A 15,071-nucleotide genomic window follows, 5' to 3' on the forward strand; every position below is an offset into this window, starting at 1 on the left:
CTGTCTCCTTCAAGCTCCAGAGCAGTTCTCCTTTCCTCAACCAAGGCCTTATCATCAGTTTGGGTGGAGCTTAATGTCGTCTTCAGCATTAACCCTTTCAGAACTATTACCTTATACAATACTCAGGACTGTGAATTCAAGTTGGTCAGTTATGATTCAACAGGAAATTCAGGAGAAACCTATTCAACCACAGAGTGGTTAGAACTCGAAACTTATTACATAAATCACATAGATGCATCTACGGAGAATATGGATATTTACATGAGGAAGGATGAATTGAAGAAGCTAAATGAACTATTAGGAACGAGATGGATTTGGAGCGTAAACACCAGCATGCAATAGATGGGCCAAATGGTCTGTGTGAGCAAATTCTGTGTAACAACTTAAGTAATGTTCAAATTTTATAAGTGATTGAGCTTTTTTTTCCTCTAACCCTTTTGACCTTTTAGATGATCACTCGAATTTTATTCTGCCTCCAATCTAAAAAGTGAGTAGTTTCTCTGAGCAGGCGTCCATCTCGTGAAGCAATGACTTCGGGCAATGTTGGTCAACTCTCTGTGAGACAGAGGGGGCATGGAAAATAGACTGTAAAATATTGCCAAATGGTTGTTAATTCTCAAGTAGAAATTGGTTAGTCTTCCTTCTCTTTGATGTTTTCATTCATAAGTTGCATTTCCTTTCAGGGATTAGCTCCCAACAATGACGACACAGAGACAACCGGCCAATAGTCATGAATTGAAAGAATTTGACAACGTGAAGGAATCAATCACTGACATCATTAACCAACTCCAAGACATTGATCCAAGCCGTCTCTCCTTTTCTCCATTTTTGGATCTGGACACCCAGATTACCTTAGCACCTATCTCAGATAGCCCTGAGTCATCAGTGGAAGAACTTCACTCCCTGTCTGATGAAAATATTGGGCACTTAACTGAATCTCTTACACAAACCAAAAGGCAGCAGTGCAGTGAAGTCCAACAGAAGGTGATGAACCATCAGACCATGCAGAAAGGCGGGAGTTTGAATATGATTAATATAGAGCTGGTCAAAAATCACACACTTCCATGCACAGAAGCCAAGAACAAGGAAGCAGACAATGTGTCTCTTATCATCACCAGGGAAACCTCATTTCTGACCGATGAGAAAGTATCTTTCTCGGAGCCGTCATCTCCCAGCGAAGCAAGAACATTTCCTCCTCAGAATTTCATTGCCAAGGTGGCAGAAGAGAACTTAGGAGTGCTGGAGAAGTCACATAAGTTCACCAGCCAGGCTTCAGAGATCCAGCCATTGCTAGGCCCATCGCCTGACACCGAGACCATTGACCTGATTTCAAGTGACTCTGAGCGCAACGCGTCAGCCGAGTCCTCACACAAGGAAGTGACGACAGCAGTCAAAGGAAGTAAGAAATGCTGCCCATGCTGTCAGTACTGCTCCACTTCTCACCTTAAAGCGATATCATCTGTCTTTGTTGCTCTGATTTTTATACCTTGGATCCTCTATGGCCTTTATTTGTTTGTGCCTTTCGATCCACCACCCTGTCCAGATCTAACGAGTCGAATGACATTTACACTACGTTGCAATGTAATCGCAATAGCACCAGTTTTATTTGGTAAGCAAATTTTTTTGTTATCCTTTGTATCAAGAAATAATGATCGATTTTTTTTTCCAACAGTTCTCCAATTCTTATCAAGTTAGATGCAACCACATACTGGTCCTACAGTTTCCTAGTTCTGTAACTCACTCCTGACCACTTCTTATTTATGAGCCCTGCAATGCATGAGGCCAATTTTTACAGGGAGGACGCAGAAGAGCCTAAAGGGTCAGAATAATATGTGCCCTCTCACTCTTAATGGCATGGCTTCCTGATGCACTTTGTAGGTTCAACTCCCACTGGTAATTGGTAGGGCCAAGAATAGGGGCCTATGTTCAGGAGGGTCATGGGGCTGGAAGCCTGTGATTGAGGTGACTGAGGGTGTGGGGGAAGAGACTTGAAGATGGGTGCTTGGGAAGATTGAATGTTCCTTTCAGTAGAAGAAACTGCAACTCATCCAAGCCCACGAGGAGTGCAACTTGGAGCGCTGATACCACTTACCTCCATTTTCCTGCCACACTTCCTTCAGAAACCTGGATCGCACCAAGTAATTTCTATTTGCATTTAAAGGAGCCCAATATAAATATGTTGAACAGCATCCTGATGCTCCACTTCACTCTGTTACTGTAAAATGATGGCAGAGTTATACAGTCTACACTCCAATCCAGTTACACAGATTTGACACTTTAACTTTCATTCATACCAACTGTTCCCCATCCTACCTGAGACGGTAAAGGATGGTGGGGTTCATATTGATTTCTGAAGAAGGGCTTATGCCCGAAACGTCGATTCTCCTGTTCCCTGGATGCTGCCTGACCTGCTGCGCTTTTCCAGCAACACATTTCCAGCTCTGATCTCCAGCATCTGCAGACCTCACTTTCTCCTCAAAGGGTTCATATTGATGCCTAAGTATTTACAGGCCTGTCATCTATGGATAGAGCCTGTTAATCAAAACATATCCTTCCTGCACAGAAACTGAAAAGGATACAGCCAGTTAACATGGGCTCAGCACAATATATTGCCCCATCATAGCCAACAGAGTGACCATTATGATTTCTTTCCACCATATTTTGCTTTTATTAATGTGCTTTTATATTGTTCAGTGATTTGTTTTATATTTACAACCCAACACTTAGGAGGACAGGATGACTGTCCTTTCGGAAAGGAAATCTGCCATCCTTACCTGGTCTTGGCTTATTTGTGACTCTAGACCCACAGCAATGTGGTTGACTCTTAACTGCCCTATGGGCAATTAGAGATGGGCAGTAAATGCTAGCCCAGCCAGCAACACCCTCATTTCATGAATGGACTTTTTTTAAAAGTTAATTTAGGAACTGGCCAGCACAGGTTGCATGCATTAGGACATTCTAAAGTGTTAGTAAAACGTGCCTTTTAGTAGCAAGTGCTGCTTTGGGTACAGGTAACTGTTGAAGAATCCTGAATGAACTAGGCCCAAAGTTTACCTTTCTCTTGTAGCTCCAATATTTGATGCCGCGTTACTTGTTTGTAAATACAATGCACCTATCCCCCATTGCAGGTGGATACCGTCTGTGGTCAAGTAGGTATTTATGGCAAAATAGTGGTCAAGGTATCCCTGGTGCTGATTAAGAATGGGACATTGATCTCCATACATCGCCTCGTTCCACCCATTTTGCAGTCACTAAAACAAAATCTAATTTCAACTCTGACTTTCCGCCACCAGTACAGTGAATAATCAATGAACAAATGCATTTGTACGAGATTAATTTCTCTGCTGATTTGAATACTTTGATACAGGCTAAAGTGTGGGGTTGTGGTGGAGAAATTCTTTCTAAATTTGGCTACCTCTTTACTAATATTGCACAGTACAATTTCAACTTCACAGTCACTCGTTTTGCAGATTGAAAGGAGAGGGCCCTAATTTCAACGGTGTATATGAATGGTGACCACTAAACAGTCACTTTCCTGAGTCTGTACATCCAGGGCTAGTTTGATCCAAATGAATGCTTTCATGACATTGCAGCTGCAACAGCCTTTGCAACTGCTTGAGGCAGAATTTGTGCTCCCCCCCCAAGCCAGACCCACTCTGGACGTGGCAAGGAATGTAGCAAGAAGAGCAAACCATTGAGTGAGTTGACCCTGGTGAGATAGTGACTCCTCCACTCCACCTCAGCAATTAAGTCTCTGGATAAAAATGCTTATGGGCAATTGAAGCCTGTAAGTGGTCAATTAACAGCCACTTAAAGGCCTCAACTTACTTATTGACTAGCAAATCAGTGTGTGGGCAGCCTGCCATCTGTAGTGTGGTGGGAAATCCCATAATCCGCAATGATTTGGGCACAATTGAGAGACTAGACCTAAGATGGTTTGGCCTCTGACAGTCACCCATCTGAAGACCACATCCCCCATTGCTCCCCCCTCTCCATAATACCTCTGCTCACACTCCTCCCCTGTTCCCAGAAACTCAACCTCAATAAAAAAAAAACACCTCCTTGAGACCTTGACCCACAGGAGCTTGGGTGCCTTTGTGGTGGTGCCACTGTATGCAAGCAACTGATTGGCCAGTAGCTTTCACTGGGCAGGACATCAGGGGAATGGATTTCAGAGAAAGGTCTTTTGATGCCCACCAAACTGCCTGATTGGAGGAAGATAATGATGGTCTGAAATGTCAGTTCAGGTGTCACATTGTCTTTACAGCAAGTGTGTGAGACATTGGACATGGGAAAATCCAGCATTGTTCCATTCCTTAATGTGCCCTTCATTTTTAGTTACCCTCTCTTGGAAGTGTTTATCAGGTAGGGAATTGTTGCACCTCTCAGCACCTGACCAAAATGACCATGTGTGAATACAGGAAATGAGCGTGTTGTACCCTGAGAACATCACATCTGTGGATACCTTTTAGCAAAGATTATTGGGTAGCGGTTAAGACCAGGGACCCTTTATCCAATTTCTCTCCAATTTTCCCTCATGCCCTCTCAGAGCTTATCTTGTAGATAAGATCCACCTCCTGGTATTTTATCCCTATTCACATTAAAACGCTGGGCATTGAAAGCCCCTTCTTGGATCCCATGTAGGCTAATACTGTTGAAAAGACAGAATTGTCAAGTCATCAGTCCTCTTCAAGAGAAACTGCCCTTGTTCCATTCTTCCTTGAAGATTGAGACTTCCCTTCCAAACTTCCTATCTTCTCCAAAGTCATTGAGCCAGTTATTGCTTCTCAAATTCTTGCCCAACTTTCATGTTTCAGCCTCTGTGACAGTAACTGCTTTTATCAAATTCACAAATGACATGGTGTAACAGTAATAAAGGATGACTATCCCTCCCCTCCCTTTCTCAGCCTGCCTACAGTCTTTGACACAGTGGGCGATGCCATTCTCTGCCAAAGCCTCAGCCAGTTGGTTACGACTGCTCCCACCCAATTCTATTCATATCTTTCCAATCATAACCAGAGAAATACTTGCAATGTCTTCTCCTCCTGCTCCTCTGCAGTTACCATCACCCCAGCTGTCTGCCAAGGTTCTATCCTTACCTCCCACCCTGCTATTAATCATCTTCAAGTGACAACTTCAACTGAAAACACAACACTCACCTCCACATATCACCTCGGAGCTTAATTGTTCCAACATATTGTTGGTCAGCCTCCACAAACTTCAGTTCATCCAAAACTCTGCTGCCTGTATCACCACATTCCTGTATCCCCTATTATCTTCTCGACAAGTAAGAGCTCTCAAAAGCAGTCCTTCATTCATAAAATTCTTATCTTTGCTTTCAAATCCCCCACTCTGACCTCATGGCTTCATTCCTGTCTTGTCCCTATAAGCTCTTCCAACTCTCCAAAATATTTGCACTTCTCTGAGCCTGGCCTCTTGCACAACCCCAATTTTAACCACTCCTCTGATGATGATGTTTTTATCTGCCAAGCCCTAAAACACTGAAATTCTGCCCAACCCTCTGTCTGTTTCTCTCTTATGCTCTCCATCTTTAAAACACACTATAAGATTTCTCTTTTGATTTGTGTCAAATTTTATTGAATCATATTCCTGTGGAGTGCCTGGAGACAGTTAACATGTTAAAGGTGCGAAGTAAATATAAGTTGTTTTCCGTACACCGTAGACAATTATAGCACCAAGAACTGTTGTAAGAGATGTCTGCAGCTAACACTCTTCTTTTGAGATTTATTGCTTCCAACCCTTCTTGCAAATACTAACCTACAGGACTTACTCATGTTAAATGATAAAGGATTACCATTAATATAGCTTCACCAGAGTAGGAGAAATTGAGGACTGCAGATACTGGAGATCAGAGTCAAGAGTAAGTGGTGGATAAGTGCGGCAGGTCAGGCAGCATCCGAGGAGCAGGAGAATCGATATTTAGGGCATAAGGCCCTCATTCCTGATACCTCATTCCCGAAGAAGTTGATTCATCAGAATAGGCACTTAAGACCATAAGGTAGAGGAGCAGAATTGGACCGCTCAGCCCATCGAGTCTGCATGCCATTCAATCATGGCTGATATGTTTCTCAACCCCAATCTTCCACCTTTTGATTGTAACCTTTGATCTCCTTACTAATCAAGAACCTACTTATCTCTGTTTTAAATACACCCAATGATTTGCCTCCGTGGCCCTTTGCGGCAATGAGTCCCACAAATTCGCCACCCATTGGTTGAACAAGTTCCTCCACATCTCAGTTGTAATGGATCATCCCTTCACGGTGAAGCTGTGCCCTCGGGTTCTAGTCTCTCCTACGAGTAGAAACATTTTTCTCCATGTCCATTCTGTCCAGGCCTGTCAGTATTCTGTAACTTTTAATGACATTTTGCCCACCCCCCCCAAACCTCCACCCCACCATCCTTCTAAACTCCATCGTGTACAGTTAGAGTCCTCAACTGCCCTTCATATGACAAACCCTTCATTCCCAGAACCCCCTCGGACCCCCTCGAACACCAGCGCATCCTTCCTTGGATACAAGATGCAAAACTGCTCACCATATTCCAAATGCAGTCTGATGAGAGCATTATACAGCCTCAGCAGTACATCTCTGCACTTGTATTCTACCTCTCTTGAAATGAATGCTAACGTCGTATTTGCCTTTGTAACTGCCAACTGAACCTTCACGTTAACCTTGAAAGAATCATTAATCAGGACTCCTAACTCCCTTTGAGCTATAGATTCCTGATGCCTTTCCCCATTTAGAAAAGTCTACCCCTCTATTCTTCCTGCCCTACACTTGGCCACATTGTATTCCATCTGCCATTTCTTTGCCCTCTCTCCTAACCTGTCCAAGTCCTTCAACAGCCTCCCCACTTCCTCAACAGTATTTGTCCCTCCACCTATCTCTGTGTCATCTACATCCTTGAGAGACAAAGAGCAGATTATTAGATGCAGGACATAGGGATTTGGGAGCTCTTGTGCATAAATCATGAAAAGCCAACATTGGAGTTCAGTGGATAACAGGGAAGTCAAATACTGTGTGGCCTTTATTTCAAAGGGAATGGAGTATTAAAATAGGGGGTCTTGACAAAACTATACAATGTACTAGTCAGACCATGGCTTAACACGGAACAGGTTTGGACCCCTAATCAAAGGGAAGATGTGCTGGCATTGGAGGCTGTCCAGAGAAGGTTCAGTAGGTTAATTCCAGGATGGAAGATTTATCAGAATAAGTAGGGCTGAAGAACTGTAGCTACGAGGAGAGATTGAAGTGGTTAGGATTGTTTTCCTTGGAACAGAGAAGGCTTAAGGGCTGACACAATTGAGGTATACAAAATCATGAGAGATAGAGTAGATAGGAGGAGCCTGTTTCCTTGGCAAAGAGTTCAAAAACCAGGGCTCATAGATTCAAGCTGAGTGGCAGAAGGATCAGAGGGGACATAAGGAAAAACGTTTTTGCGCAGAGGATGGTGGCTGCCTGGAATTCATAGCCTGAGTTGTGGAGGCAGAGACCCTAAACTCGTTTTTTATAAGTGCCTAATTCTGTGCCTTAAGTGCAATAAGGGCTATGGACCATGTGCAGGAAGATGATTAGAAGGGGCATCTGAGTGTTTTTGGGTCGGCACAGACAAGATGGGCTGAATGGTCCCCTTCTGTGTTGTATCATTTCTGTGGTTCTGTGAAGGGACTGCTTTATGAAGAGAGGTTATGAAGCAATATTCTTTCTGAGCTGCTCAGCCAGACGTGTTTACAACGCCTCCAATGTTCCACAACATGGCAACTGGCCCAGTATGTAGCGCACGGAGCTTAGAGGGAATGATATTGGCAAGGTCCTCATTGGAGGTTAGAAAAATAAGAAAAGGATTTATTGAAACATCTAAGAATCTTCAGATTGGTTTCCTGCGTTGGTTCAACATGGAGGGCTGAAGGGCCTGTAATGTGCTGTAATGTTCTATCTTCTAAAGCACTTGACAGGGTAGATGTCAAGAGGCTATTCCCCTCACGGGAGAGTTTTGGACCAGAGGGCATAATCTCAGTATAAGGTGTTGCCCTTTTAAAATGGAGACGAGGAGGAACTTCTTCACTCACTCAGAGTAGTGAATGCATTACGACAGAGGGTGTGGTGGCACAGTGGCTCACTGGTTAGTACTGCAGCCTCACAGCACCAGGGTTCAATTCCCAACTCAGGTGACTGTCTGTGTGGAGTTTGCACATTCTCCCCGTGTCTGTGTGGGTTTCCTCCGGGTGCACCGGTTTCCTCCCACAATCCAAAGATATGAAAGTTAGGTGGATTGACCATGCTAAATTGCCCATAGTGTTAGGTGCATCAGTCAGGGCTAAATATAGGGTAGGGCAATGGGTCTGAGTGGGTTACTCTTCGGAGGGTCGGTGTGGACTTGTTGGGCCGAAGGGCCTGTTTCCATACTGTATGGAATCTAATTTAAGAGGGCTATTGCGGATGAATAATTAAGCAAATTCAACATTGAGATTGATAGATCGGAAGAGGCAGGAAAGTGAAGTTAAGGATTATCAGATCAGCCATGACCTTGTTGAATGGTGGTGCAGATTCAGTGGGCTGAATGCCCTACTTCTGCTATGTCTCTAACTATGATAACATTGCCCTAAGACTGTTCACCGACGTTAACACTAGGTAAGGTACATTGTAAGGGCGGCACGGTGGCTCAGTGGTTAGCACTGCTGCCTCATAACAGCAGAGACCTGGGTCTGATTCCAGCCTCGGGCGACTGTCTGTGTGGAGTTTGCGCATTCTCCCTGTGTCTGCATGGGTTTCCTCCGAGTGCTCCGGTTTCCTCCCACAGTCCAAAGATGTGCAAGTCAGATCAATTGGCCATGCTAAATTGCCCATAGTGTTAGGTGCATTAGTCAGAGGGGAAATGGGTCTGGGTGGGTTACTCTTCGGTGGGTTGGTGTGGACTGGTTGGGCCGAAGGGCCTGTTTCCACACTGTAGGGAATCTAATCTAATCTAAACTATCTATATAATTGGATGTAAATTGTAAAACTGATCAGTGACAGCACAGGGGGTGAAGTTAATCCAAAACTTCCAAGTTAACCCTTTCAAACCAACTTTCTTATTCAACTGGATCTACCATTGATTTTTGATCTTAACTGCATTTAAGACTAAGGCGTTTAAGTCCACCTTGAACCATTTTCCATAAGTTCATTGAACTAGCCTTAGTCTGGCTCGGGGGCAAAGATGCAGTGGTGCTGTGTCTTAATGTCCCTGGGTTGGTAATCTAGAACAGTGAGTTAAAATTCCAACAATGGCAGATGATGTTTGAAATGAATAAAAATGTGGAATTAATAGATAGCTAGTCCAATGGTGAACATTTGACCATTGTTGATTATTGCAAAAAAAAGCCCCATCTGGTTCACTAATGTCCTTTACACATAAAAATCTGCCAGCCTCACCTGATCTGGCCAAGATGTTATTCCAAAGCCTAATGAAGAACTTTAAACAACAAGAAAATGCCCCTTTTTAAGGGGAATTTAACACTCTGCTTATTTTGAGTCTTTGCATGAAAAATCTCAAAGCAGGAATCACAACAACTGGGCATACAAGTAACGACAATATTTTTTTTTTTAATTCTTTCATGGGATATTGTTGTCCTGAGTTGTCCTTGAGAATGTGGTGGTGAGTTGTCTTCTTGAACTGCTGTAGTCCATGAGCTGTAGGTAGACCCACAAGGCCATTAGGAAAGGAGATCCAGGATTTTAAGACTGAACACTGAAGAAATGATGATCTATTTCCAAGTCAGGATGGAGCGTGGTTTGGAGGGGAACCAGCAGAGATGTATTTGATAACCTTGTCCTTTTAGATGGTCATGGTTGTGGGTTTGGAAGGTTCTGTCCGAGGAGTCTTGATGAATTACTGCAACACAACTTGTAAATGGTACACATTGTGCTATTACGCATCAGAGGTGGAAGTCTGAATGTTTCTGGGGATGGTGCTAATCAAACGGGATGCTTTGTCCTGAAGGGATCGGGCTTCTTGAGTATAGTTGGAGCTGCACCCATCCAGGCAAGTGGAGAGTCCTCTCTCACACTCCTGACTTGTGCCTTGTGGATGGTGAACAGGCTTTGGGGAGTCAGGAGATGAATTACTCTTTGCAAGAGTCTAGCCTCTGACCTTCTATTAAAATCGCAATATTTGCTTGGCTAATTCAATTCAGTTTCTAATCCATGTTAAACCATCGAATGAAGGCAATTGGGCAAAGTTGACGCGAAGAAATAGTTAATCAGCAAGAGTCATAATCTTCAGAAAGAAGATCAAAAAATGAGCAGAGAATCCATTGGATCCCATTGTTGCTGTGAATGAACATAGCTCTTAAAAAGTGATGATCAATTTACATGTTACTAATAGACTTGTTTCATAGCAACTCTTTGAAAAACACTTTTTTTACATAACACAATTAACACCATGAAGTCTATTTAGCCACAATTTCCCACATGCTTCACTGCCCAAATCAATTCAAAACGTTTCCCAGCTGTTCAGGCTCAACACTATTAAAATTTGTGGTTTCTCATGTTTTCGAGAGATGCAGCATTGCTTTTGATTCATTGTTCATCTCAAAGCAATCTGGATATTTTACCAATATTTCAACACTTGTTCTCACAACAAGAATTGCTCATCAAAGGCAAAGCTATCTTTAGGCAAACTGCATACATTTCTATTGACTGGGGTAATTTAGCCTTTGACTGTTTTTTTTGTTATAATTTGGTTTCATTTTTATCCATTGAACAATAAAGTTGTCTGTTAATGGAAGAGAATTGGATCAGCATGCAATTCAAGACGTTTGTTATTAAACAACTTAACCATCAGAAAAACATTTTACAAAGTTCTTCTGTATTTCTGCAAAAAGTGCAAATGCAATACATATACATTTGGCTAAAATTTACATATATGCAGAATAGTTTACTTTATCAAAGTGCTTCATAAGAAGTGAATCATCTTTCAAGTGTTTTAGAAAGAAAAACATGCATTTGTATAGCATCTTTTATGACTTGAGAATGTCCCAGAAACAGCCACTGAAATACCTTTGAAGTTGCTGTTGTAATGAAGGAAACACAGCAGTCAATTTGCATATAGCAAAGCTCTTGAAAACAGCAATGCAGTAATTATCAGATCTGTTTCTGTGCTGGTGAATGAGGAGCAAATATTGGTGAGGACCCCAGGGATAGCACCCTGCTACATGGAAAATAGTGTCCCAGGATCTTTCACATGCCCCTGATAGTGCAGCTGAGGTCGCAAATAAACACTTATCCTCTGACAGTGTGGCATACCCTCAGTACTGATCTCCAAAAGTGCAACACTGATGCTCCGACAGTGCGGCATACCCTCAGCACTGACGCTCCGACAGTGCGGCACTCCCTCAGCACTGATGCTCTGACGGTGCAGTTCTCCCTCAGCACTGACAATCTGACAGTGCGGCGGTCCTTCAGCCCTGACCCTCTGACAATGTGGCGCTCCCTCAACACTGACCCTCTGACAGTGTGGCGCTCCCTCAACACTGACCCTCCGACAGTGGGGCACTCCCTCAGCACTACACTGAAATTATGTTTTTCGATTTTTGTGCTCAAATCTCTGCAATGAGGTTTGAAATTACAATTTCTGAGTCAGCAGCAGATTTTTACATAGCAAGATCTGACAAACAGCAATGGCACAACTAAACATTTCATCTGTTTTGATGATGTTGGTGAGAGACAAGTAATTGTCAGGATATCTGAACTGCTGAATTTCAAATATTGCTTTAGGAACTCTGCTGTCTACCTGAGCAGGACTGCAAGTATTGCTTCAATATGTGCTATCAAAGAAAGCATTTCACGCAGAGGGTGGTACGTGTATGGAATGAGCTGCCAGAGGATGTGGTGGAGGCTGGTACAATTGCAACATTTAAGAGGCATTTGGATGGGTATATGAATAGGAAAGGTTTGGAGGGATATGGGCCGGGTGCTGGCAGGTGGGACTAGATTGGATTGGGATATCTGGTTGGCATGGATGGGTTGGACCGAAGGGTCTGTTTCTATGCTGTACATCTCTATGACTCTATAACTATTACCCAAGGTTAAATATCCAAGTCGGGAATTGGGGTCTGAAAAGCTAAGAGCAATAGTATATTGCTAAAACCATGGAATACAATTTAACAATGTTATGATAAAATGTTGCAATAGCTCTGACATTCTTACAGTACTGTGTTCAGTTCTAGACCACCATATCACTTAAGCGATAGCGTTATGACATTTTCCCAAGTGAAGTTCCCCATTTAACAAGGTTCCAAATAGGAAATTCTTCAAGTCCAGTGATATTTCCTGAGCACCTCTAATAGAGGATCACTGACTACAGATGCTGCCAGATCTGCTGAGCTTCCCCACCGTATTATAAAGCTGTGGCTTCAATCTGCCAGCAGATCATACTGGTAAGACTGGGAAGTCTTGGACAGATTCATTGCTAATAATCCTTCTTATAGATATTAATGTAGTCCACTGCTGTTAAATGGGAAAGGATGACTACACAAGGACTTTGGTGGAAGTTGGTTCAGTCTTGAAGAACAGTAAATAAATTGCTTGGAAAATTCAGCAGGTCTGGCAGCATCTGTGGAGAGAAAGCAATGTTAACATGATCGGAGAACTGTTCTGAAGAAGGGTCACTCGACCCGAAATGTTGATTCTGATTTCCCTCAACAGATGTTGGCAGACCTGCTGAGTTTTCCCAGCAATTTCTGTTTTTGTTTCTGATTTCCAGCATCTATTTGTTTTTTTTTGTTCAGTAAATAAGTTTATTTCATGTTATTTAATAACTAGTCACATTGCATCTGAGGTACTCATTAGTCTCTTTTGAAGCATTGGGCTCAAGCTAATAGTATGTTGACATTACTGTTAGTTGTATGGACTTAGCACTAGAATGGAAACTTATAAAGACCCTGCAAACACTAATCTTGCAACTAGCCTCTCCAAGGCAACATCTTTTATGTCCTGGAGAAAGTCAGCAGGAGGTCTGGCAGCATCTGTGAACAGAAAATAGTGTTAATATTTTGAGTCCAGTCATCCCTGTTCAGCACTTGCTGATTTTCTCCAGCAATTTGTTTTTTATGTTTTGGATTTCCAGCATCTGCAGTTCATTACTTTATTTTGTCCTTTATATCCTGAATGGCAGAGATTATCTCTTGATGTCAACTAACCCTTTCAGATACTGACTGTTTTGTGCAACAGTTGAGATAAAAATATTGGGGTTTGTCACAAGATTTCCGTTCATTTTGCATCTTTGTGGAAAAGACTTGCAAATTAGTTAGATTGAATTTCCACAGGAATTTTCCTGGTCATGAGTTATATTTACATGAGAGAACAGCCATGGAAATCCTAGAAGAAAATGTGCAGGCATTAACTGTGAACATTGTGGGGAAATTGATAAAGGGACATGGAGAAATGAGTTGATGGAAGAATGTTGTGAAACATGAATGCATTTGGAAAAGATTTACAAGGCTGTTGCCAGGGTTGGAGGATTTAATCTACAGGGAGAGACTGAATAGCCTGGGGCTGTTTTCCCTGGAGTGTCCGAGCCTGAGGGGTAACCTTATAGAGGTTTATAAAATCATGAGAGGCATGCATAGGGTAAATAGACAAAGTATTTTCCCTGGGGTGGGTGAAGCCAAAACTAGAGGCACAGGTTTAAGGTGAGAAGGGAAACATTTAAAAGGGACCTAAGCGGCAAATTATTCACACATAGGGTGGTGTACATATGGAATGAGCTGCCAGAGGAAGTACTGGAGGCTGGTGCAATTACAGTATGTCAAAGGCATCTGGATGGGTATATGAATAAGAAGGGTTTAGAGGGATATGGACCAAATGCTGGCAAATGGGACTAGATTAATTTAGGATATCTGGTCAGCATGGACATGTTAGACCGAAGGGTCTGTTTCCATGCTATATATCTCTATGATTCTAAGTCTGTATCAACTGGAGTGAGTGCACCAATCTCAAGCCATGGAAGGTAAGCAAGTCCAAGAGGTGGCACAGGGCTAAGTGTGTAACACTGCCACTTCACAGTGCCAGAAACATAGTGACTGTCTGTGGGGAGTTTGCATATTCTCTCTATGTCTCTGTGGGTTTCCTCCCACAATCCAAAGATGTGCAGGTTGGGATGGATTGGCTATGCTAAAATGCCCATAATGCTCAGGGATGTGCAGGTTAGGTAAATTAGCCATAGGAAGTGTAGGGTTACAGGAATATGGTAGGGAGGTAGGTCTCGGTGAGATGCTCTTCGGAGGGATTCTGTGGACTCAATGGGCCGAATGGCCTGCTTCCATACTGTAGGGATTCTACTATTAGGCACATTTTCATTTTAATGTTTCTTGTGCTTAAGGAGCATACTTTAGCTTCTTCAAAGACCGCAATTTCCCCCCAGACGTGATCGATGATGCGCTCTCCACCGCATCTCTTCCACTTCCCGCTCCTCCGCCCTTGAGCCCCGCCCCTCCAATCGCCACCAGGACAGAACCCCACTGGCCCTCACCTACCACCCCACCAATCTCCATGTACAGCGCATCATCCGCCGTCATTTCCGCTACCTCCAAACGGACCCCACCACCAAGGATATATTTCCCTCCCCTCCCCTACCAGCACCCCGTAAAGACCACTCCCTCCGTGACTCCCTCGTCACATCCACACCCCCCACCAACCCAACCTCCACTCCCGGCACCCTCCCCTGCAACCGCAGGAGGTGCAAGACTCGCGCCCACCCCTCCCCCCTCACCTCCCTCCAAGGCCCCAAAGCACACTTCCATATCCGCCACAGATTCACCCGCACCTCCAAACACATCATCTATTGCATCCTCTGCACACGATGATGCCTCCTCTATATTGGGGAGACAGGCCGGCTACCTCCGGAGCGTTTCAGATAACACCTCTGGGACACCCGGACCAACCAACCCAACCACCCTGTAGCTCAACATTTCAATTCCCCCTACCACTCCACCAAGGATATGCAGGTCTTTGGACTCCTCCATCGTCAGACCACAACAAAACGACGGTTGGAGGAAGAACACCTCATCTTCC

General features: G+C 43.5%; 1 protein-coding gene across 6 annotated transcripts in view; it reads left to right on the top strand.

Moving 5' to 3' along the window:
• LOC122565389 overlaps positions 1–15,071 on the top strand; it is a 130,127-nt gene that overhangs the window by 90,725 nt on the left and 24,331 nt on the right. For all 6 annotated transcript variants that reach the window (XM_043721322.1, XM_043721326.1, XM_043721325.1 and 3 more), the window contains exon 2: positions 684–1,609. In XM_043721322.1, the coding sequence (XP_043577257.1) occupies positions 700–1,609 (910 nt within the window). In that variant the 5' untranslated portion in view covers positions 684–699. The remainder of the gene's footprint in view (positions 1–683; positions 1,610–15,071) is intronic.

The sequence above is a fragment of the Chiloscyllium plagiosum genome, chromosome 31 (assembly GCF_004010195.1).
Source record: "Chiloscyllium plagiosum isolate BGI_BamShark_2017 chromosome 31, ASM401019v2, whole genome shotgun sequence".
Classification (NCBI taxonomy): Eukaryota; Metazoa; Chordata; class Chondrichthyes; order Orectolobiformes; family Hemiscylliidae; genus Chiloscyllium; species Chiloscyllium plagiosum.